At 35.3% G+C, this 26,848-nt stretch overlaps 1 protein-coding gene across 25 annotated transcripts in view; it reads right to left on the reverse strand.

The window, feature by feature from the left end:
- The window catches only part of ATRX (ATRX chromatin remodeler), a 288,606-nt gene that overhangs the window by 140,599 nt on the left and 121,159 nt on the right, over positions 1 to 26,848 (reverse strand). For 21 of the 25 annotated variants that reach the window (XM_085008437.1, XM_021080085.2, XM_085008436.1 and 18 more), the window contains 4 exons: positions 22,470 to 22,542; positions 11,907 to 12,040; positions 11,269 to 11,445; positions 4,559 to 4,652 (listed from right to left, as the gene is read on the reverse strand). In XM_085008437.1, coding sequence (XP_084864563.1) covers positions 4,559 to 4,652; positions 11,269 to 11,445; positions 11,907 to 12,040; positions 22,470 to 22,542 — 478 coding nt within the window. Of the gene's footprint in view, positions 1 to 4,558; positions 4,653 to 11,268; positions 11,446 to 11,906; positions 12,041 to 22,469; positions 22,543 to 26,763; positions 26,807 to 26,848 lie in introns of those variants that run through there. The other 4 variants (XM_085008445.1, XM_085008444.1, XM_021080086.2 and 1 more) reach the window with 2 other exon arrangements.

Below are 26,848 nucleotides of genomic sequence, written 5' to 3' on the forward strand. Positions count from 1 at the left end.
ATAGATTCTCAGATGTAATACCAAAAGCATAAGCAACCAAAGGGAAAAAAAAGATAAATTGGATTCATCAAAATTAAAAACTTTTGTGTATAATTAAATACTGTCAAGAAGGTGAAAAGATAACCCATAGAATAGAAGAAACTACATGCAAATCATACACTGATGCAGTGGGTTAAGGATCCACCTGCAGTAGCTCAGGTTGCTGCAGAGGCATGGGTTCAATCCCCAGCCTGGTGCAGTGGGTTAAGGGTCCAGCACTGCTGCAGCAAGTAGGTCACAGCTACACCTCAGATTTGATCCCCGGCTGGGGAACTTCCATACGTCACGAAGTGCAGCCAAAAAATAAAAAAAAGAAGTGTTACCAATCAACAATAAAAATACAACTCAATTAAAAATTAGGAAAAAGGTTCACACTGTGGCTCAGTGGTAAGGAATCTGACTAGTATCATGAGGACACAGGTTCAATCCCTGGCCTCGCTCAGTGGATTAAAGATCCGGTGTTGCCATGAGCTGTGGTGTATGTCGCAGACATGGCTCAGATCTCACACTGCTGTGGCTGTGGCTGTGGCCGGCAGCTACAGCTCCGATTCAACCACTAGCCTGGGAACTTCCATATGCCACAAATGAGGCCCTAAAAAGACAAAAAAAAATTGGGAAAAGAATTATGATTGATGTTTCTCCAAAGAGATACAAATGGACAATAAGCACATGAAACAGTGCTCAACATCAGTAGTCATTTGGGAAAAGCAAATCAAAATCACCATGAGATGCCACTGCACACCAACAAAAATGATAATGTTGATGAGGATATAGAGAACTTGGAAGCCTGGCGCAATGTAAAATGGTCACTGTAGAAAACAGTGTGTCAGGTCCCTAAAAAGTTAAGCATTGTGTTACCATATGACCAAAAAAATTCTACTCATAGGTATGTTCTTATGAACTCATATGAAAACATGAGAGTTCCAGTCATGGCTCAGAGAAAACGAATTTGACTAGCATCCATGAGGATGCAGGTTTGATCCCTGGCCTTGCTCAGTGGATTAAGGATCTGCCATTGCCATGAGCTGTGGTGTAGGCTGCAGATGCGGCTCAGACCTGGCACTGCTGTGGCTGTGGTGTTGGCCAGTGGCTACAGCTCCAATTCTACCTCTAGCCTGGGAACCTCCATATGCCGTGGGTGTGGACCTTAAAAAAAAAAGAAAAAGAAAACATATGACTGTGTAAAAACTGTATACAAGTGCCAAAGCAACCTTATTCATAATAGCCAAAAAGTGGAAAAATCCAAATGTCCATCAACAGATAAATGAATAAATAAAATGTCATATTATCCACACAATAGAATATTATTCAGTCATTAAAAGTAGTGAAGTTGCCAGATAACCTCAGCAAGATGGTAGATGAGTAAGTTTCAGGTTCTTTTTCTCTCACAGAAACACAAAAATTGCATAATAAAATGTAACTTTATGGAGTTCCCGTCCTGGCTCAGTGGTTAATGAATCCGACTAGGAACCATGAAGTTGCTGGTTCAATCCCTGGCCTTGCTCAGTGGGTTAAGGATCCAGCGTTGCCGTGAGCTATGGTGTAGGTGGCAGACGCAGCTTGGATCCCACGTTGCTGTGGCTCTGGCATAGGCCGGCAGCTACAGCTCTGATTCAACCCCTAGTCTGGGAACCTCCATATGCCACAGGTGTGGCCCTAGAAAAGACAAAAAAACAAACCAAAAAAAATGTAACTTTGTGAGAACTTTAGAAACTAGTTAAGAAACTGCAGCAAACAAGTGAACACCTAACCAACAGTCATACTTCAAATGGCAGGAAATTTCAGAGCATTTCTGCTCACATTTGCCCCACCCCATTCCCTCCTCAGCTCAACAAGGTAAGGAGGAAGCTGCCCAATTCCCAGATCTTCTGCAGCAAGGAAAAGAGTGGAATTTGCTTGCACCATTCTGTCTTGTCTGGGGGCTGCCCAAGGGACAGGACTTTGTCTCATCTAATTCATAGCACATGAAAAGATGCTCAACATCACTAACAATTAGGGCAAATGCAAATCAAAACCACAATGAGGAGTTCCCGTCGTGGCACAGAGATTAACAAATCCAACTAGGAACCATGAGATTGCACGTTCAATCCCTGGCCTTGCGGAGTGGGTTACGGATCCAGCGTTGCAGTGAGCTGCGGTGTAGGTTGCAGACGCCGCTTGGATCCTGCCCATTGTTGTGGCTCTGGCATAGGCAAGCAGCTACAGCTCAGATTCAACCCCTAGCCTGGGAACCTCCATATGCCGTGGAAAGCGCCCCCGGAAAAGGCAAAAAGACAAAAAAAAAAAAAAAAAAAAAAAAACACACAATGAGATACCACACTTCACATTCATTAGGATGATTAGTATCAAAAAAAAAAAAAAATACCCCAGAAAATAACAAGTGTTGGTGAGGATGCATAGAAAGTAGAAACCTCGAATACTGCCAGTGAGAATATAAAATGATGCAGATACAAAGAAGAGTTAAACACAGAATGATAATATGATCCAGCAATTCCACTCCTAGGTATATGTTCAAAAGAACTGAAATCAGGGGCTTGAGGAGGTATTTCTACACCCACGTTCATTATTCACAATAGCCAAAAGGTGGAAGCCACCCAAGTGTACACCACTGGATAAATGCGAAAGAAGCCAGGCACACAAAGACAAATACTGTATGACTCCACTTATATGAGGTACCTACAGTAGTCGAATTCATAGAGACAAAGTAGAATGCTAGTTGTCAGGGGATTGGGGAAAGGAAAATGGGGAATTATTGTTTAATACATAAAAAGTTTCAGTTTTGCAAGATAATAAAAGTTATAGAGCTTGATTGCAGAACCATGTAAATGTACTTAACACTACTTAACTGTACAGTTAATGGATAAGATGGTAAATTTTATGTCAAATGTATTTTACCACATTTAAAAAATTATTTAAAAAGGAATAAAGTGCTGAGACAAGCTACAGCATGGATGAACATTGAAAAAATTATTTTAACTGAAATAATCCATTCATAAAAAAGACATATAAATCTATTCATATGAAACAAAGTACTGAGACAAGCTACAGCATGGATAAACACTGAAAAAATTATTTTAACTGAAAGAATCCATTCATAAAAAAGACATATATTATGTGAATCTATTCATATGAAATGTTCAGAACAGGCAAATCCATACACAAAGTAGATTAGTTTTTGCCAGGAGATGAGAAGCAAGAATGGGAAATGACTGCTAAGGGTAGAGGGTTTCTTTCTGCGGTGATGAAAATGTTCTGAAATTAGATAGTGGTAGTAGAGCCAACTTTGTAAATATATTAAAAACTACTGCATTCTACAGTTTAAAATGGTGAGTTGTGTGTTATATGAATTCCATCTCATTTTTGTAAAATTCTCATTATACACTACTGTTATTTTATAATTCCCTAAAGTACAATATATTCCTATACTCCAATCAACCTGGTAAGTACCAATCTAAAACAACCTCAAATGTTTTAAAATTTACAAGTGTAGGAGTTCCTGTCGTGGCGCAGTGGTTAACGAATCCGACTAGGAACCATGAGGTTGCGGGTTCGGTCCCTGCCCTTGCTCAGTGGGTTAACGATCTGACGTTGTCGTGAGCTGTGGTGGAGGTTGCAGACGCGGCTCGGATTCCGCGTTGCTGTGGCTCTGGCATAGGCCGGTGGCTACAGCTCCGATTCAACCCCTAGCCTGGGAACCTCCATATGCCGCGGGAGCGGCCCAAGAAATAGCAACAACAACAACAACAACAAAAAGACAAAAGACAAAAAAAAAAAAAAAAAAAAAAAATACAAGTGTAGATAACTGCATAGATATACATATATATACACAAACTAGTATATTGATAAATGTATCATATTCTGGAGGAAATAAAAAATTTCATAGAATGGTTAGTGTTATCTAGAATACATGCTAAGAATAAAGCAAAATTTTAAATAACTGGTAATCTAGATCAGTAGCTATGTGTATTGAGGGAACAAACACGTCTTAATTATGATAATACTAGTAGTATTTCTAAGACCAATAATTAACATTCATGGAGAACTTCATTATTTACCAAAAAGACATTATTATAAGCCCTTTTTACATGCACTGTCTCATTTAATGCCCACAATAATAAATAAGGTAAATAATAATGTAATCCCCCATTTTACAGATGATGAAACTAAAGTACAGAGTATTCATACAAAAAGAAAGTAGTAAAGCCAGGAGTTAGATTGAGTTAGTCTACAGCATCTATTACTTACTACACTACAAACTCCCCCTACAACAACAAAAAATTACAATCAAGAGTGTTTTTGCACACTAAAAGTCTACCTAGTTTAGAACATAAAATTCAACTATTAAAAAAGCTCTACATAGTATGTTTATATATACTAAATGAATAATTTTAATAATTAGTTTCAAATAAAAATGCTAATATTTTACTTAGCTTTTTAGTAACAGTAACCTTTCTACAAATAATTTGAAGCATAATTATTCAGATTAATTCTTAAAATATTTGAAAAAACAATGTATTACCTTGTCCTGGGCCGTTGTTCATCTTCAGATTCACTAACTTCTTCACTAACTCCTGATTCCTGAAAATCAGAATCTTCAGAATCTTCACTACTCACTGGAATAAAAAATATATGAAAAGTTATTAAATGCTCCCCAATAAAAAAATTCAATTGTTTAATCTGTCAGTAACTTCACATTAAAACTTAGAATATTATGAGACTATCTATACTATACATGTTAAATAGATTAGACCAATTAATGATTCAAATGGTATTTATAAAAAATTCAAGTGAAATCCAACAATGATTATAAAACTGATTCTACATTAAAATATAAGTATTAATTATATATGAATTGACAAAATGAGAATTTATCTGTCGATAAAAGAATTCTAGTTATTCAAAACAAGCAAAGTTGGAGTTTTCGTCGTGGCGCAGTGGTTAACGAATCCGACTAGGAACCATGAGGTTGCGGGTTCGGTCCCTGCCCTTGCTCAGTGGGTTAAGGATTCGGCGTTGCCGTGAGCTGTGGTGTAGGTTGCAGACGCGGCTCGGATCCCGCGTTGCTGTGGCTCTGGTGTAGGCCGGTGGCTACAGCTCCGATTCAACCCCTAGCCTGGGAACCTCCATATGCCGCGGGAGCGGCCCAAAGAAATAACAAAAAAAAAAAAAAAAAAACAAGCAAAGTAGGCTGGCCAAGGTGGAATAAGGGCGATTTACAGACTCTGTGCCATTTATGACAATTAAAAACTATGGACAGAATATATAAAGAATCAATGTAAGGACTCTTAAAAAGGAAACAACAGCAAGCTGACTGGGGACCGAATTCAAGACAGAAATCAAAACCTGAATAGGAGTTCCCTCTTGGCGCAGCGGAAATGAGTCCAACTAGGAACCATGAGGTTGTAGGTTCAATCCCTGGCCTCGCTCAGTGGGTTAAATATCCTGCATTGCTGTGAACTGTGGTGTAGGTCATAGACGCAGCTCGGATCTGGCATTGCTGTGGCTGTGGCATAGGCTGGCAGCTGTAGCTCCGATTAGACCCCTAGCCTGGGAACCTCCACATGCCAAGGGTGCAGCCCTAAAAAGACAAAAGCCGAACAACAAAAAGAAATGTGAATAATTAACTCTGTTAAGGGGGAGGGGGAGTTCCTGTCATGGTTCAATGGAAACGAATCTGACTAGCATCCATGAGGATAGTTTCGATCCCTAGCCTCAATCAGTGGGCTAAGGATCTGGCATTGCCACGAGCTGTGCTGTAGATCGCAGATGAGGCTAGGATCCCACCTTGCTGTGGCTGTGGGGTAAGCCAGCAGCTACAGCTCTGATTCAACCCCTAGCCTCGGAACCTCCATATGCCGCAGGTGAGGCTCTTAAAAAAAAAAAAAAAGACAGGGAGCTCCCTTTGTGACTCACTGGTTAACAAACCAGACTAGGATCCATGAGGATGCAGGTTGGATCCCTGGCCTGGCTCAGTAGGTTAAGGATCTGGTATTGCCATGAGCTGTGTATAGGTTGCAGACACGGCTCGGATCCCACATTGCTGTGGCTGTTGTGTAGGCCAGCAGCTATAGCTCCAATTCAACCCCTAGCCTGGGAACTTCTATATGCCACAGCTGTGGCCCTAAAAACAATAAAGAGAGAGAGACAGACAAATAGAGAGAGACAAAAAGGTGGGGGGAGGGGCACAGGGGTTATTTTTTTTTTGTCTCTCTCTCTCTCTTTGAATGTCATGGGTTTTTTTTTTTTTCCCCTCCTTTCTTTCCTGGTTTTGACAGGAAGGCCAGCTGAATTCCAAAACTATGCAGAGGGAGCTGACAGTAAAATCCTAGGAGAACTCAATTTCTAGCCACAGCACCGGGAAAAAGGGAAGCTGAGAATACCACAAGAATATAAAGCAAATCCCCATTTTTATTTTTTCCCTCCAAAATTTTATTTTTCTGTACCCAAACTGCTACTAAGGCACAGCCCTCTAAAACCCCAGGAAAATATCTACATCTTTCTGGCCAGAGGAAGCCAGACAGGGAAAACACAAGATGAGCCTGGAATATCTGTGGTGCTAGAAAGCAAAGCAGTGCTCAAAAAATGATGTGGACACATGATCCAACCTGAAGGAGCTCCCAATAACCAAAGCTGGAACAATCTTAAGCAACAAAATGAACTGGATTATAACTCACAGAATAAAAGATACCTGTAAGTCCATATTAATATAAGTAATGGTATAAATAAATAGAGGAAAACAGTAATTACTAGAAAATAATGAAGAAATTGAAAATCACTACTTAGACAAAGTATCCCCCCACAAGGTATTCATTAAATATGAACAGAAAAACAGGGCTTTTTTTTCCAGTGGAAAGCCCCAGCAGATACCAACTTTAATATTACCAGTAGTAAGACATATTGTCATCATATACCCTTGGTATGATACACTGAGAAGGATTCAATATCACTTTTATAGTATTCTTGTCAAAATACCTAATAACTTAAATCTAACAATGAGAAAACACCATACAAATACATACAAATGGACAATCTAAAAAATAACTGATCAATATTCTTCAAAAGTGTCAAGGTCATGAAAGAAAAGAAAAGGGAACTGTCACAGATTGGAGTAGATTAAGGAGACAAGTGAATGCAATGTGGGATCCTATACTGGATTCCAGAACAGAAAAAGTGGGAAATATAAAGATAACCAAATAAGATCTATAGCTTACAAGATGCGGCTGTGGTATAGGCCGGCAGCTATAGCTGATTCAACCCCTATCCTGGGAACTTGTATATGCCACTATGTCTAAGTATATGCAACTTCGTAAGCTATGAGGTCTCTGTTGCAACCACTCTTCTCTACTCAACTTTGCTATTGTAAACACATGAAAATAGTAATGAGTAAGTATAACTGTTCCAATAAAAGTTTATTTATAACAATAGGCAGAAAGTTAGATTTAGCCTATAGGTGTAGTTTGCCAACCCCTGGTTTAGTTAATAGTATTGTATCAATGTTAATTTCCTGGTTTTTATTATTGCACTTCTTGACTCAAGTATAAGATGTTAAGTTAGGGGAGCTGGGTGAAAGGTATATAGGAACTCAGCACTATTTTTGCAACATTTCTATAAGTCTAAAATTACTTCAAAATAAAATACTTCTAGAATATCATTAGCTGACATCAAAATCAAAGGTCTCTTCTAAAAAACATAGGCAATCATAAATAATATAAAGACTTGCTATGGGAGAAGAGGGGAATGAGAAGTTATTATTTAATGAGTTTCGATTTGGGATGATAAGAGAGTTCTGGAGACAGTGTTGATGGTTGTACAACAATGTGAATATATTAAAGCCACTGAATTGCACACATAAAATGCTTGAAATTTTGTGTAATGTACATTTTACAATTTAAAAAAAGAAATCACAATAAAGAATTGCTAAGCAGCTAGGAATTTAGGAGAACACAAATGTTCACATGCATGGAGTCAATACAACTTAATAAATAAACCCTAGTATTAATTTTTCATTTAACATTTTATTTTGAAAATTTTCAAACCTACCAAAAATTTAAAGAACTGTTGCATGAACACCTGTATCCCTTTTCCTAAATTCACTTATTGTTAACAGTTTACCACATGTGCTTTATCTCTCTCTAAACATAAACACACCTTTTTTTGGCACTGAACCATTTGAAATTAAGTGCAGATATCATGACACTCAACCCTTAAGCAAAAGGATACTGTTCTACCTAACTAAATATAACTATCATACGTAAGAAACATTAAATTAATATCACCTACTATAAAGGCAATAACTACATTTTTGCAATTATCACCAAATAACTTTTATAACCTTTTTAACATTTAGGTGAAAATTAAAGTTCGCGTGCCACACTTGATTTAATAACTAAGCTATTTGCTTTTGATTTTTCCCCCACTGCCCAACTTAAGTTTCCAGACAATATATGGACACCAAAGGTTGAAAAACTTGGAAAATCATGCAACTCCAAATGTAGTATCAATCACTATGATCATAATCTATATTATAAACATAAATATGATGGGATTTTAGTTTACTCCCTCCTATACAAATAAACAAACAACAAAAACCAGTTGGGTAATAAGTTAGCTACAGAAGAGAATAGTGGAAACATAGGTCATGGAAAACCTGGGTTTCAATAAAGCATTTCAAATGTATTTGGCCTATTAAAGAACTCTACATTTTGAGCTAAGCCTAAGAGGCAAAAATCAGTATTTCTTCTTTTTTTGAAGATGGACAGGAAATCATTTTATGTAACATGTTAAATCACTCAGTTCCCTTATAGAATCTGAAAGACCGGCTTGTCGTCATGGTGAAAAGTAATTAATGAGATAAACATTCGCAAAATGAGTTACCATTATTTATTTATTAACATGAAAATGTTCATGACACATTAAGTATATGTGGGGGAGGGGGCACTTTTCCTCCTCTTTTTCTTCCTTTTTTTTTTTTTTTTTTGGCCGCTCTTGCGGCATGTGGAAGTTCCCAGGGCAGGGATGACACGCATGTCACAGCAACAAACCCAGCAGGTGCAATGATAATACCAGATCCTTAACCTGCTATGCCACAAGGGAATTCCTTCTTCTTCTTCTTTTTTTTTTTTTTTTTTTTTTTTTTTTTTGGCTTTTTAGGGCTGCACCTGTGGAACATGGAAGCTCCTAGGCTAGGAGTCAAATCTGAGCTGCGGCTGCCGGCCTACGCCACAGCCACATCAACATGGGAGACAAAAAGCATCTGCAACCTACACCACAGCTCGGGGCAATGCTGGATCCTTAACCCACTGAGCAAGGACAGGGATCGAATACACATTCTCATGGATACTAGTCGGGTTCTTTACCACTGAGCCACAACAGGAACTCCTATATGTACATCTTAAAGTTTTTTGAAAAAGTGGTAGCACTCTTCTGTGAATATACTAAAAAAACAAATTGTACACTGTAAATAGGTAAACTATATGGTTTGTGAATTACATCTCAATATAGCTATGATATAAAAATAATTTTTAAAATAATTTTTCAATGGCTCTCCATCCTATAGAGCATATTTTACTTCTAAAACATTTCCAAATATGCTTTTTTATTCTTAGTGGCAAAGAAGAGTTAATCTGCCCAGTAGGAGTTGGGTAGTAAAGTCTTCAGGATCTGCCCCAAGGAAGAAAAAAAACTTCTTTGAACTTCTTGTTAGCCAAAATTCTCAGGCAAATTTCACATTTAATTGTTCACTATATGTGACTATTTAATACAAGAATTCTCTCCCCGGAGTTCCCATCGTGGCTTGGTGGTTAACAAATCCGACTAGGAACCATGAGGTTGTAGGTTCGATCCCTGGCCTCCCTCAGTGGGTTAAGGATCCGGTGTTGCTGTGAGCTGTGGTGTAGGTCACAGACGCAGCTTGGGATCCTGAGTTGCTGTGGCTCTGGCATAGGCTGGCAGCTACAGCTCTGATTAGACCCCTAGCCTGGGAACCTCCATATGCTGTGGGTGCAGCCCTAGAAAAGGCAAAAAGACAAAAAAAAAAAAAAAAAAAAAAAAGGAATTCTCTCCCCAAGCTCTCTAGTAAAATGAACACACCAAACAGATGTACCATGTTTTTACTCTACAGCCTCATATACTCATGAGTCCACTGCCAAGTACTTCAGTTTGAGAAATACAGCCTAATTTCCTGCTATTCCTTTCCCTATTTCCTCAGCCCAGCCTAATTTTCTGATGTTCCTTTCCCTACTTCCTCCTATACTCCAGCTATACCACATTAATTGCATTCCCTCCACCATGTTGTAAACATTTGGCAGAGGCTTCACAAAATTTTCCCTTAAATCTTCACAGCACATCAACTTGCTCCCCATTTGGAACTTGATCTACTAAATGAAACTTTCCATCTTCTGAAGTTTTCTCTGGGGATAACCCCTACCTCCCAAGAAACTAAAGAAATCCTTCCTGAGCTACACTGTACAATATCTCTGTTACACAAAACAACCCTCATGGAACTATAATTTTGTATATTAGCGTCAATAATTCTTACCAAACCAGTGACTGTCAAGCCTGGCTATATATCAAAATCATATCAGAGATGCTTTTAAAACATATGGATACCTAGGTCCCAACACCACCAATTATGCTATAACTGGCTTGGGGTACAGCCCTGTCACAGGTACATTTTTAAATCCCCCAAGTGATCTGCATGTGTAGCCAGGATGAAAATCATCACAGACAATGATTTTGATGTTTACCATGATGCTAGAAACATGTAAGCACTCAATACAGAATGACTCACACTTTTAATGTAATAAAAATTTAATCTGGCTACATACGAGTTTTACACATAAGCTGGTATAAGTCTATCGAAATTAACTGTATCTTCTACATTTCCTCAGGAAAGCATTACTTCTTCCTGCAGTTATAAGCAGTCTTCTATTTTCTATATAACCTTAATGCATATCTTATTTTATTATCATATTTATTTATCTTTTTAACCTAATTAGTATATGACTACTAAAGGTCAAAAACATGCTTTGTTTTGTCATCTCTCAAGCTTCTGGATTATTTACCCACTCTAAATTCTTTATTTCACTCTCAGGATAGTTACTGTCAGTATGCTGATACTTAATATAGGTAGTTAACTGTTGGAGCAGATATACTTAAATTTCTCTACTATAATTATTTTATAAAACTAATACTAATATGTTCCTTACTATCAGAATTGAAATGCCTTACCCTTCCTTCTATTTCTGCCTTTGGCTTCTTTGTGCTCTTTAGGCTTCGTCTTTTTGTCTTCTCCAGATTCTCCATCACTCACAGTCAGTTTATGCCTCAAAAGCCTATGTCTGTATCTCGGCTTCTTAGATTCTTCAGAATCTGAATCAGATTCAGAACTGACTTGATTTTTAGCTTCTAAATGGAGAAAATAAATCAATAAAACCTTCAGCCGTTTTTCCTTTGTTTTATAAAACTACATATTTTGTTTGTTGACAATTATCATGATTTATGGAAATGATCAGAGCTGTGTGTGTACTTACTTTGGTATCACTGGTGATACCAGGCAATCTCATATATTAAATTTGATCTATTACTATTATTAAATATTGATTAAATATCACCAATATACATTTGTAATTTTTTTAAAAGATAAAAAATATTTTGTTTTAAAAATTATCTGTTCATTGGCAGTAACTTGACAAGACTTCCACAATTATTACCAGATATTCAAAAGGAGTAAAGGTAGAAAAGTTTTAAACATTTTAATAAACTTCGATTGCATGTATAAAGAGACTTAATGGTCAGACAGCCTTCAGAGACTGGACTGGTCAAATAACCAAATTATAGCATCCTACATTTCTCTTTGGGGAACTCACCCTCCTCTCCAAGGTTTTCTTCATTGTGTTTTCCAGTTCTTTTTTTCCCTTCTTCTGATTCATCATCTGAAGATCCATCCTCATCGGAGGAAAGATTGGCCTTAATTTCTTCTAAAAGCATCTTCTTGGCAATTCTTGAGAGTAAAAAGACAATAAAAAACTATATATTTGGTGGTGAAGTGTAACAAATTAAAGACAAAAAATATTATTTGTATCAAAATAGAAAAAAATGTGTCAACAGATTTTTTATTATACATAAGTCTATCAAAACCATATTTTAACCTAAACTACCAACCAAAATTTTTGAAAATGCTCTTAGCGCTGATTTTCTCCCAGTTATATATAATTATGCAATATATTGAAAAATCTCAGGGACATTTCTAACTATTTTGAACAATTGCACCTTCATGTTGACTAACCTTCCAATCCTATACTTGCTCTACTGCTACCATCCAACAACTATAATATCAAAGAGGCCCACAATAGTAAATCAATTCATTCAGACAAATGGCATTCCAACACAAAACTCCACATTAGAGGATTTATTCAACAACAAAACATATTCCTAGAAAATCAGTGTGTAATAAACCACTTTATTGTGAAAAAGTGTCTCAAACTAGCAAATAATATTTTTGGCCCTTAAATTTCAATTTACTATATAAATTCTTCTAACACATATATTTAAGCAATCAAAAACCCCTAATAATATTCAAGCTAGGGCAGAGAAGGGGCAAGAGTGCTATTAACTACATACATAGTTAAGAGAACACAAATTACCATGAATGAGTTTTTACTTTACAAAAAAGTAGATAGTACATTAGCCTCAATCATACCAAAATTTTTCAAGATGTTCCTCAAAGCCCAATTTGCTAATGAAAAAAATAAATTGGTAAAAGCATGAGAAAATTCTTCTTTAACACCATCTTATGCTAAAATAAAATATACTCCTAATAAATTTCTATGTTTGCACTAAAGGAAGACATCTGAAAATATAAGATAAAAGCAGCTTTTGTGCAAGAGGCGTTTGTACCTTTTGATGTAAATTCATAAATCACAGTAACAAAGGAATACCTTATAGAAAGGCTCAAAAGTTGACATGATTCTCATTTACTATGAACTAACTTCTTTTTTTTTTTTTTTTTGTCTTTTTGCTATTTCTTGGGCCGCTCCTGCGGCATATAGAGGTTCCCAGGCTAGGGGTCTAATCGGAGAGCCACAGCAACGCAGGATCCGAGCCGCGTCTGCAACCTACACCACAGCTCACAGCAACGCCGGATCGTTAACCCACTGAGCAAGGGCAGGGACCGAACTTGCAACCTCATGGTTCCTAGTCGGATTCGCCAACCACTGCGCCACAACGGGAACTCCCTGAACTAACTTCTATGTGGATAAACAACTACTGTGCAATCAAGATTGACTCTAGCTCAGTCAAAAACTTGTGGCTGAAATTATGGGAATTTTGTTATTTTTGGATTTGAAAACTCTATTTTATTTCTTAACATGCACTTACATTTCAGTCAAGAATTCATCCAATGGTAGAGATGTTAATGCATGTTAATACCTTCTTAACTTTATTTCAAAGGTAAATTGTTCATTGTTATTTATATTCATAGATATATAGCAAAGCCACCTAAACAGACTAAAGCAAGCAAAATAAGTAATCACCTCCATAAATGCTCACTACATGCCTTTGGCACTTCCCCCCTAAACAGACAGATCAGGAATATTTAGACAACCCTGAAAGTTAAAGGAAACCACTGATGAGTAGCTTTTCTGAGGGTTTCATTAGCATTTTAATAAAGTGGGGATTATATCACTCAATTTAAATCCTACTGAATTAATTTTGAAAAATCCTACTGGAATTGAGCTATAAAGCATTGCTCTTAAATTTCTGCATCAGTGGTTTGCTGACCTGGATTGCATACAGTAAAAGTTTTTTAAATGGGGACTAATTTAGGGTTGCCAACTTTTCATTTTGCCAAGAAAAAAAAATGTAAGTGCAAATATCATTTACATTCATTTTATAAAATAAAAAATAAGATAAGCATACCCTCCACAAATTAGGAAACAGTTTCAAAACTGTTTAAATGCATTAAAAGCATCTTTCTGCAAAAACTCACCAAAATCATCTTTAATACACACCACACTGTCACTGCCCACAAACAAGGAAAAACTCTCAAGCCTATTTGAGTAAAACCACTGTTTTGGAAGAATAAATATGTGTGTGTGCATGTACGTATCATGTGAAGCATGGATACTAGATTACAAATAGAAAAACATTGTTTACTTGCCGTTACAAGATCTTATATCACCATTTGAGTGGTACAATAATAGCCAACAATGAAACAATTATTAATTTAGTTACTCTAAAGGTTAGTTCAATTACTTGATTTCAGTTTGTACTTACAAGTTCAAAAAATGTCCTAAATTCCCCATCTGTAAAGACTTAGCTATTAAGAATAATGTTTCTTATTTCAAACTCTAGACTCCTAATATGTCTACTAAATGAAAGGTCAAAATACGTCAACCTACAAATACTTAAATTCTGGACTGTCATGAAGAAACTAAGAAATATGATACACATAAGATAATATGATTTTATACCAACTAAAAATCACGTAATAAATCATGGAAAATAAAATAAGACCCACACACTAAAGAATTATTTGATTTATCAACAACCTTCAGTAAGACCATAATATATGGAACAATCACAGAAACTTTAGAAGCAGAAAAAATTACAAGCTTCAGAAAATGCTTATTTTCTCCAAATTGAAAGTTATATAGAGTGATGGAGATTCCCTAAGCTTTATGTCACTAAAATGTTTTAGATCTGCCCTCTAGCAAATTTTGACCAAAGGAAAGCCTAATATATAGTTTTATACATCAAGCCCTTAAAAAAAATAATAAAAGTTAAATTATTTTGCAGAAATTATGGCTGATGGCTCAAATCCAATATGTCAAAGACCCACTGTATCATAAAGCTAGCCTATCACATAACTGACATCTCAAAGTTAAAACTTAATTTGAAGGACCTAAGGGCTGAGGCTGACCTTCAACCTGAGCATTCAGCAAACATGTTGAGGTGAGATGTGTCCCATCTACAAAGCCTGCTGTGAGATGCTTTAAGGGAAACTCCACTACCTTAACTCTTGAGTCACGGGCCACAGAGACTTCAAGGATATCATCACTTGAGAACCAGCTGAGGCTGGCAAAGCATCATTTTGGAGGCCTCGGCTGGACCCGTGCTGGTATGCATGTGATGGATGTATAGTCATGATCCCTAGTTGATTCTGTTTGCTCTGAAGTTTCCTTTCTTGAGGCTTTCCAGGACGTTTCTGAAAAAATCATCCAGGCAACAAGGTACTGCCCCTGGAATCTCAATGCTCAACATTACATCTTGGGGCAGGTGTAGCATCCAAAGCAGTCACGACTCTATCAGAAGCATTAGAGGCACAGGCTGTGCCACTCTTGTGGCAGAAAACCTGGGCAGAGCTGGAAGTAATGGAGCCACTCCTCCATTTTCCTGAAAGGAAGGGAAGGGAAAGGGGGAGAAAGCAAAACAATATGGGAGGGAGGGTAAAAACCCACAAACAAACAATGATTGGAACTGGTGAATGAAAGAATAATAGAACCCCAAAACTCAAACAAGCTAAGTTATCTAAATCACATAATGAATACCAAGATAAGATAATGCCTTATTACACCTTCATCTACTAAAATAAAGCAAAAATAAAATAAGGAATGAGCCAAACAATGCAAAGAGGAACGAACAATCAGAGAGAGGGAGGGAGGGAGGGAGAGAGAGAGAGCAAGAGAGAGAGAGTGCACGCGTGCCAAGAAAGCCTTCAATAATTCTGATCGTATCTAGAAAGGAAATCAGTAATGTCTCTTGTTTAAGCAAACAGGAAAAGAAAGTAAATTGACTCTTGCTGGTAGGTAAACTGATAATTCAAAACACTGAGTTTCTAAAAAAGGAGCAATCAAGAGAAAGATCTCTTGCACCATGGAGTTTTAGAGAAACAGCAACTACAAAAGCAACACAAAATGTTAGGGCTAGAAGGGACCTTAGATTCCTTCCAATTCTTTTTTTTTTTTTTTTTGTCTTTTTGCCTTTTCTAGCGCTGCACCTGCAGCACATGGAGGTTCCCAGGCTAGGGGTCGAATCGGCAACGCCGGATCCTTAACCCACTGAGCAAGGCCAGGGATCGAACCTGCAACCTCATGGTTCCTACTTGGATTCGTTAACCACTGAGCCACGATGGGAAGTCCTCCAATTCTGTCATTTTATAGATGAGGAAACAGGCTTAGAGAGGGGAAATGACTAGGTCAAAGAACCAAAGCTAGTTAGTGGCAAAGCCAGAAGTAGGACCTAAAATCCTTAATCTCAATTTGCTACTAATTTTAGTACGCCATTGCTATATTCTTTACTCATTCACTATTTCTTGGGCCGCTCCCTCGGCATATGGAGGTTCCCAGGCTAGGGGTCGAATCGGAGCTGTAGCTACTGGCCTACGCCAGAGCCACAGCATCGCAGGGATCCGAGCCGTGTCTGCAACCTACACCACAGCTCACGGCAATGCTGGATCCTTAACCCACTGAGCAAGGCCAGGGATCGAACCTGCAACCTCATGGTTCCTAGTCGGTTTCGTTAACCACTGAGCCACGATGGGAACTCCCTAAAGTTTTTTGTTTCTTTTTTTTAAAAAGAGTTCTAAATATCTTCAGTCCAGTATGACAGGTCATCTCAGATATACCCTACCATCTACTATTTCATCTTTTAGAGGTTCTGAAAACAGGCTTGAAGAAAATTGCTAAATAAAAAAATAATGCATTTTTAAAAGGCTAAAATACTGTGCATCCATACACAAAAGTGAAATTTTTTATTTTTTGACATTATGTGCAAAATATCACAATAAAGTAGTTAAAGAATTCTGAATAAGATTACAGATTTAAATGCATGCTCTTTAGAGATGCAAAATAACTAAGTAAATATAGGTACTAAAACATCATACCATATTTGAAAGGCTGATATATAAAATAATTCAAATGACTATAGCAAAAAAATGCTGAATTTTTATAGTAAGAACAGGACGATGAACACATATCCTTTAGAAGGGAGGGAGTCTTTGTTTTAACAAATATACTCAGGTTAAGTTTTAAAAAATAAAAGTTTTCATAGAATTACAATAGAATTCCTCATCTTCGAAATTTGCATTAGTATTTTTTTAACTCTGCTTAAAATTAGTATCTTGATATGAATCTTTCTATGAAAAAAATATAACCAAGGCATAATAATCTGTACCTAAAAAGAGTGGGATTCATTAAACAATGAAGTCATTAAATAACCAAAAAGTTAAAAAACAGTTTGAAACTCTTTTGTCATATGTTCTACAATGTTTGCAGTTAATGAAAAAAAAATCACTGTTTTCATAAAATTAGTATCAAATAACTGTTTCAAAAAATCTTAGGAATAGAAAAATAAAAGCTGTATGAAATTAAGAACCCATAGTTTATTAACAATTTATACATGGGCTCAAATTACAAAGTATATACTCTGATTTTATATAAAAATCTAATCCAGTTTTAGAGGAAATTTTAACAAGAAAAAATTTATTAACATTGACACAAATTTAGGAAGTTTGATCATATTAAATAACTAGCTCAGTATTTTCTATACTTGAAAAGTAAAAACAAAGAATTTAGTTTTAAAATTCAATGTTAAAGACAAAGACATATATAAAGTCAGAAAAATTAACCTTTTTTGCTAACACTAGAATCCAAACTCTCTCTCTTTTTTGAGGGAGGGGAGGGCTATTTCTCATAATCAGAAAGTCCCAATATCACCAAAGAATAGGAAATAGGAAAAGAAAAGCGGAAAACATGATGTTTGTATCTTAGGCAGAGAGATCACCACTACTGACCATATTTCTTTCTTTTTTTTTTTTTTTAAAGTTGATCCTTAACCCACTGAGCGAGGCCAGGGATCAAACCCGCAACCTCATGGTTCCTAGTTGGATTCGTTAACCATGAGCCACGACGGGAACTCCCATACTTCTTTCCTTGCTGGGACTTCTAGCATAAAAAAGAAAGCTGGTGGCAACCGCAACCAGTTTAGATTATCTACAAATAGATCCTATCTAGGGGCTAGTCACCTATATTATACTTGTGTTACAATACTTACCCGAACTATAAAGACAAAGTAAGTTGAAAAAGAATTACCTTAAAACTGCCAAACATTTAAAACCCTTCCTTGAACATAAAACAAGTAAAATACTCATTTAAAATTCTTTCTTTGTTTTAGAAGCCCAATAAAGGAGAATTAAAGCAATTTTGCTAATCCAATAGAACCACCATGAAAAAAATTCACAGAAAAAAAAATTATTCCAGATTTAGCAAATCTGTATAGAGAATAAAGACATGTATAGAAGATAACATTTAGAAAAGTGTTTAAAATGGAAACCAAAGTCAGAGATTGAAGGGACTTTAGATATACTCATGCCATTAATCTTTGCTGAAATCAGGTAAACAACCATCAAATATCTTTTCAGTAGCATGAACAACATCCAGGAATCATTACCACTTCCAAAAATACGCTGGATTAATAATACAGAGCCTTCATCAATAAAATACCTACACCAAGCTAGTAGGGGAAAAAAATAATCATTCGCATATTTTCCAGTCTGAAAAGCAAAGTATTACCAAATGATTAAAATAATTGGAAAATTTGAAGTCTAGGATGTAGTCCCACAATAACTATTAACAATGGGCAATTTCTTTAGGCACTCTCCACCCCAAATTTCGCTTCTCTGAAAAAAATTAACTAGCCCCAATGGAAGAGAAATTATGGGAAAAACTATGGTGTATTAGTAGACCCAATTAAGCATTTGTCAACTATAAGGTAAATGTATGTATGTGTGTGGCAGGAGAGGGTATCCATATAAAAAACCTCAGGTTTCAAGCAAAATTAGGATAAAAAAAGAATGATTGAGAGAAAAATCTAGCAATTTTTTTTCTTAAAATTTCAGTTTTAAATATATTTCACACCCTGTAAAAATACAAATAAAAAATATTCTGAAATATTCTTTTTGGGGAAGAGGGAGAATGGATTCTCCAATGATTGTTTAGTATGCAACCTCTAAAGACAAGCCTGGTTTAATGATCTACAACACTATCACTGTTGAACTTGATTACACTACCATCTTAGCACTGAGGCTAATTCATAGTGCAGATATTAAAATACAGGACAGTAAATATCCTTTCAATGAGATAATCGATTTAAAACACAACTAACAGGTATTTGAAAGGCAATAGTAGCATAATAATGGTACATTCAAATAACTGACTTAAAAATTTTGTGTAAAATTTGAATAAACTGACAAACTTTGATATTATTACTTTCCCTTTCAAAATGTACATAAAATATAAGATATAAAACTTGAAGTTCTGTTATACAAAATTTAAAAATAAGGTCTACTATTTGTATTTTTTCTAAAATGCTCAACCGAAAAATTCTAAGTTAAACTGTTGATCAACTTATAATTTTTGTCATTTTTTTCATTTAAATAGAAATTATTTTACAAGTAAGACCACTCTATCTCACAAAAGCATACATTTATTTTCAAATATGAATGATATCACATAATAGTATACTAAAATAACAGAAACTTATTTATTCACACTTAACTAAAATATTCAGGACATAACTAAGTTTTTAAAATGACTTCAAAAGCTATTGTAACTATAAAACAGAAAAGATAAATAATGGTGAAATCTGCTGTAAAACTTTCACACCCACATATATAAGTATATATATGTCATATATGAGTATAAATGTTTTAGGAATTAAAAATTATTTACTTCCTTAATTTCAGAAATATCAAAACTTCTTTGGCTACAAACTAGCCTACATATCTTGATTCTAACAAATTTCTTCAACTCTCATGAAACGATGCATTATAATTAAAATTAAATGCTTGAACAAGAAAAAAGTTTTATAGAAATTTATTGCATCCAAATAGTTAATCATTTGCATTAATACACTATTACCTCTCCATAAACATCATCACTGAAAATGTATTACAACACTGCTAAAAAGGCAAAGCATAGGAAACTTATACATAATTTATATACAATTACACAATTGTGTACAAATTTATAAATTTATACACAATTACAATATGCTGTCTATCAAAATACATCCTACTCAAAAATGTGAAAGGTGAAAATAATTCCAAGACTTAATCATGATCTGAAAACAAATTTTTTAAAGTTGCACAGTGCATATCCAAATATGTTCAAGTACATTGCCTATACTAAAATAATTCAAGAAGATATTTGTATTCCCATTATTGGGTAATCCATGGGTATTATATACCTCTTTGGTATATTGGATATGAAAGAAGTTATTAATGGCATACTTTATAAAAGCACATTAAACTGAGTTTAAAGAAAGACATGCTCAAGATAAAATTCAATTCTATTCAAAAGTACTCAACAGAATTGTATTTTTTAATCACAAATACAAGATGGAATTAAAGATACCTTGCAATAAAATACTTGCCAGTTACAGAGAGATAATGATCAAGTAACTTAAAAGATAAAAATATTTATATTTTGAAAAGCTCTAACACAAATTAAAAATTATCAGACCTTAATAACACTCTCATTTGGTAGTTAAATATGAAATTATGGTTCATAAAGCATAAGAAAATTATGATATAGCATGTTTTAAACATTATCAGCCTTTCAATAACATTTGAGGCCTTATGATTTACAGGAAAACAAATAGCATAAATAAATGATGAGGAATTAAAGCATTTTAAAAGAGAGTAAAACTTAAATGCTTTCATAATCTCACTGTGATCATATACTATATAAACTCCCTGATGAATAAAATGTATGCCTTCACCATTCCATTCAGGACCCCACCTCTATCCCATAAAAAACTGGATATATTTTTTTAATAAAAAAAAATAAGTAGGTAAGCAGCATCTGAGTCTTTGCATTCGTGATAAAGCTCTATTCAAAAGTGCAAAAGAAAAGTGTTCATTCACCTTAATAAAAATCATCTCCTGCTAATTAGGAGAATGCTGATCTTGAAAATAGAAAAACCTATCAGCATCAGCAAGATATAAAACAGCTGGAGTGACAGCTGGTCCCATGGCATTTACTAATTCAAATTTAATTCCTTATAAAATTATGACACAAAAATTACATGTTTATTTTCATATTTTAATTATTAGCGCTTACTAATGAGAATAAATGGATGGTTACTATAGTACTTTGCAATAAAACCCCAAGTCTATCACAGAATTTTAGTGCTTAGAATTAATCAGAGAAAATTTCATCCAAACCTTTTGTTTCAGAGAAGAGAAAATTTTGCAATTTTCTAAAGAGTAGTTAAGACACTTGCTCAAGATCACACAGAAAAGTTAGAAGTCAGATATTCTTATCCCCATTATTCCAAAACTCCACCTACTACACCACACTGTCTTCTTGTTGAAGACTGAGTGTGAGGTAACTTATAGTCCAGGAAGGGTTTAAAAGATATGTAAAAATATTATGGTTATATTCTTTAATACCTTTATTTTCTCTATTCTTCATTGCTACAATATGATGTATCTTTATTTTTTTTCTTCTCCCAGCTATCTCTTAGTTGTCAATCTGTAGAGGGTACACTGTTCACGTTTAAACCTATTATTGACTAAAATTAATACTATCTATCATATTGTCTACTTCTTTTCATTTTATTTCATTTTTTGCTTTTTAGGGCCACACCCACAGCATATGGAGGTTCCCAGGCTAGGGGTCCATTTGGAGCTGTTGCTGCTGGCCTACCCCACAGCTAGAGCAATGCCAGATCCTAGCTGCATCTGCGAGCTACACCATAGCTCATGGTAACACCGGATCTGTAACCCACCAAGCGAGGCCAGAGACGAAACCCGCAACCTCATGGTTCCTAGTCAGATTCGTTTCCACTGTGCCATGACAGGAACTCTTCATACTGTCTGCTTCTATTTTATTTGAAAAATTGTTAAAATCTCAATCAGTCTAGACACAATGTAAATTGACACTTATTTTGAAAGTGATTTCTTAAACATCTTAGCAGTCTCCTTTTTTTCACTTTGAACAGGTTTTAATGAATAGGACCACCACATTGGATGGCAATTTAAAACAATAATCAAATACTGAGGAGAGAGATGTCTGTTGTCACCAATTTATTGATACGATTTACTTTCACCAATAAAATAATCTGCAAAAATTAAAATATTCTCAAAAAGTTATCACAGTTTACATGGAAACATAAAAATTGACAGTGTTATATTTATAACACACCCTATGCTAGGTGTGTTACTATTTATATTTACTTTCTTTTAAGGTTTCTGAGTTTTAGCCCATTTTCTGGCCTTTCTTTCAAACTTGCAGGAAGACTGTGAGCGAGTCTTTCTAAGGCAGGCACTCCTGGTTTTTACAACCTGCTTGCGGTTCCGTTGCTGCTGTTTGTGCCCATGCCTAGGGTGTGTTATAATCTTTTTTAAGTCCTTACAGATGAAATCATACCTATTCTCAGGATCATTGTCATCGTCGTCATCATCCACTGTGACAGGCACTGATTTAGATAAGGCTTCATCTCCTTGAGGGAACAAAAATTTACTTAAAATTAGCTTTAAATTATCTATGTAAATAAAACCATGTAAAATAAAAGTGAAAGCCAAAAACTTTTAAATAACTAGTGGGTTCTAAAGTGCACTTTGAGGATCCAAACCATGAGTAAAAAGAATTTATAAGGGAAATACAATGGGGAACTTAAGAAGTGCCAGCAGCAAAATAATAAATAATTGGAATTTTTTATTTCAAAGTTCTTTCCCAGAGCACAAGAGTTAAAACTCTTCCTTCCCAGTACTAAATCTTTATCATTCGCCAGCATATTGGCATATGTTTCTTACTAAAATAATCTTTGTAGTAATCCATTTTAAGATTAAAGTTAAAAGATATCTAATTTTTCTTGTATCACTTAAGAATTTTGTAGATGTTATTAATACTTGATAGCACCGAGTAATTTCAAAATATACTTGAATTTGTATGGTATTCATGGGTAGAATCACTTTGAGATACATATTCAAGTACAATGAAACTTATTTCTTTATACAAAGCAACATTTCTACTCTTTGATTAAAAATACAGAAATGAGGATTTGTGCATTTCATTGTATATAAATTTTGCCTCAAAAACAAACTTGAACATTGTACTCTAGTTAATACTATATATGCTGAAGTAATCAGGGATAATTATGCTGATTTTTACCATTTACTTTGAAATGCATCTAAGATTTCAAGGTCACTACAATGAGTGAAAAAAGACAATTTCAAAAGTTTACATACTTCATGATTCCACCTCAAAATAACAAAATTACAGAGATGAGAATCAGATTAACAGTTGTCAGAGGTTAAGAATGGGGATTTGCAAGGGAGTGTGCATAAGGGGTAGCACAAGGGAACCTTGTGTAATGAAACAGTTCAGTATATTGGTTCTGATGGTGGTTATAAGAAGCTACACGTGACAAAATTGCACAGACTATACTTACACACACACACACACATAAACATACACGGAGTGCACGTAAAACTGGTGAAATCTGAATAAATCTTTAGTTTCCTGATTCTAACGTTGGACAATAATTATGAAAGATGTTACGAATGAAGCAAACTGAATGCAAAGCACCCAAGACCTCCCTGTACATGTTTTTGCAACTTCCTGTAAATTTATAATTATTTCAAAGTAAACACTTAAAAGGCAAAAAAAAAAGTTAGGTACACTGATAGATAAATAGCATATATAGCTATGTGATAAAGCAAATGCAGTACAATGTTAACAGTAGAAACTTTCTGCATATTTAACATTTTTTTCATAATAAAACATGGGGGGTAAATGTTGGAGAAAAAAATCAGTAACACAGAAACTTACAGGTTCAGATAGAAATATGCTAAATATAGAAAGGCAAAAATAAATCTCACAATATCTTAGCAAACTCACAACACCTCATTCAAACAGACCAATCTCCAAATTAAATATTACTAGTGATATTGCAATTGTTCCTCTTTGCTACACCTTTGGAAATTTTACCCATCCTTCAAAGTTGAGTTCAAACACTACTTGTTCTTTAAGTCTTCATCCAATATTTAGGTTAAAAGTCTCACTTGCTACCTATCACAGAGCCTCATTTAATTTTCTATCTTTCTTTTGGTATTCTTTTTTTCAAAATAATGATTTATCTATGTCTATCTTGCTCATTGAACTGCAAATCCTAGGACCATGTTCTTCAACTTGGTTAGTTATGCCCTTCCAGTTTCAGTTTCTATGAAAATGATGTACCCTATAATAGGACACAACCATTGCTGAATAAACTGGAATCCTCTAAATTCATGGGAGTAGGGGAGGCTTTTTAAGAGCTCATAAAAATTGTCACAGATTACATTGGACATATTAAGAGAATAAATAAATTTAGCACACATATATACACATGCAAGCAAATTCTTAAGAAATGCCACTTACGGAGTTCCCATCGTGGCTCAGGGGTAATGAACCCGACTAATATTCATGAGGATGCAGGTTCAATCCCTGGCCTTGCTCAGTGGGTTAAGTATTCAGCATTGCGAGTTGTGGAGTAGGTCACAGACACAGCTCGGATCCCGCATTGATGTGGCTGTGGTGATTTAACCCCTAGCCTGGGAACTTCCATATGCCATGGGTGCAGCCCTAAAATGAAGGGAAAAAAAAAACTTCTCTGGACATAAACATGATAAAAGGGAAATGAGCATTATTTGCCATATGTTATCATCTCTTATTAAAGATCTAATGAATATACATTACTTATTATACTAAGTATTAATAGTTCTAAACATGAGAAACACATCATAGAAAATCCTCACATGTGTCGAATTAAGTGAGATTTGGGGAAATGAAAATTATTTGAAATCAAACATGCTTATTTCACTAGGGAAGCTGTTTAATCATGGAAACAAGTTTTTTCCAAAGTTTGATGAACCTTGAATTTGCTAATGAGAATACTCCATGTAACTAATCACAATTTACTATTCTCACACTCTAATCTTTAATAAGAGTTTTTCCAACTAACCTAACTAAAACACTGATTTGCTATCAAAGTAACTATTATACTATGTTTGGAACATAAGTCCACAATCTCATACAATTTGAAAATCAAAAAAGTTTTGAACATTTGAAGTTTTATAAGGTGGTTCCAAAGTTCATTTAGCAGCAAAATTTGATCTGAACTGTTAATTCCTCTCACGTGTAAATGTTCAACTGTTTTGCTGCAGAAATACTAATGTGTTTGACTATGGGGGTGTTGCCTCAAGACCTACTGGGGTTAATACATAATATATGATAACCTCTATATTATCTATATTATCTTCCTAAAAACAAAACAGTTGAAAATTCTGAAACACATCAGGCCCCAAGAACATCACGGACTGTGGACCTGTAGTTACAACAGCAATACAAGCAGAACTCCATCTAGGCATCTAATATAGCAGAGCACTGGACTTAGTATATACCATGTATATCATACTTGGTTTTCAAACCAACTCATTAGAGCTTCATAAAGAAATTTGAAGGTTTATTAAAAACTAAGAGTCAAGTTAATTCCACTAAAATCCAATTGGGATAAATAGAAAATCCCAACAAAAGGAATGAAAGGAAAAATTTGTAACATTTTGCCTGTGCTGAGAACACAGTTATAAATGAAATCTACCTTATAAAAATTTTTAAATAAGTTTTAAGTGTCCCTGGTTAACAGGTTTTACTGACTTAAAAATATATATATGGGGAGTTCCCATTGTAGCTCAGCAGAAACAAATCTGACTAGAATCCATGAGGACGCATATTCGATCCCTGGCCTTGCTCAGTGGGTTAAGGATCCGGCATTGCCATGAGCTGTAGTGTAGGTTGCAGACATGGCTTGGATCCTGTTGCTGTGGCTGTGGTGTAGGCCAGCAGCTACATCTCTGATTCAACCCCTAACCTGGGAACCTCCATATGCTGTGGGTGCAGCCCTAAAAAGACAAAAAAATAATGAGTGACAAGCATACATTTACTATACAGCTGATTTTTCCTTTTGGCCATGGTATGCAACAGCTTGATGTGGGATCTCAATTCTCAGACCAGGGATCGAACCCAGGGTGCAGTGAAAGCTCCAAATCCTAACCACTAGACCACCAGGGACCTCCCTACAACTGATTTTCTAAACAAACTGCCATAATGATAACTATTTCTACTAATTTTTTTTTTGGTGTGTGGGAGGTGTCATTGACTGGTTGACCCAAACCCTAATTGTCCTAGTGCTCTATCTCATCAGAGTATGGTAATCCATCTACCTTTTGTACTTCTTTCTTCCCCTATTTTGTTAGTGTTAAAAACTGACACATCTGTTCATGTCATTAAGAAAAAACCGAAAAGCATCAACAAGGAGTTTCAAAGAAGTAAATTTAAATTTTTCAGAGGATTTCATGGGACACAAAATTAATCTGACCAATTTAAAAAGTCAGATCAATGGCAAAGCGGTTAAAACTTTCACACACCATGTTTTACCAGGACCAAGCACACATCTCCATGAGATGCATAAATATCTACTGAACTACTGGCACCAGTCTACAGTCCAATTTTCCTTCATAACAATACTTTTCAATGTTTCAGAGAAAAACATTTAACATGGATAAAGAAATTTATCCAACAAACTTGGTATACCTGATGAAGAATACTAACAAGGTTTCAAATACCTCCCAATAATGACATAAAAAATGAAGAAAGAATTTCTAGTAAGTAGATCTCTGAAGACTTTTTTTTTTTTTTTTGGTCTTTTTCTCTTTTACGGGCCACAACTGAGGAATATGGAGGTTCCCAGGATAGGGGTCTAATCAGAG

Source organism: Sus scrofa, chromosome X (assembly GCF_054392235.1).
Source record: "Sus scrofa isolate SSC_HxYL_T2T_F1_AM1 chromosome X, Sscrofa_HxYL_maternal_Yorkshire_Landrace_v2.0, whole genome shotgun sequence".
Lineage (NCBI taxonomy): Eukaryota > Metazoa > Chordata > Mammalia > Artiodactyla > Suidae > Sus > Sus scrofa.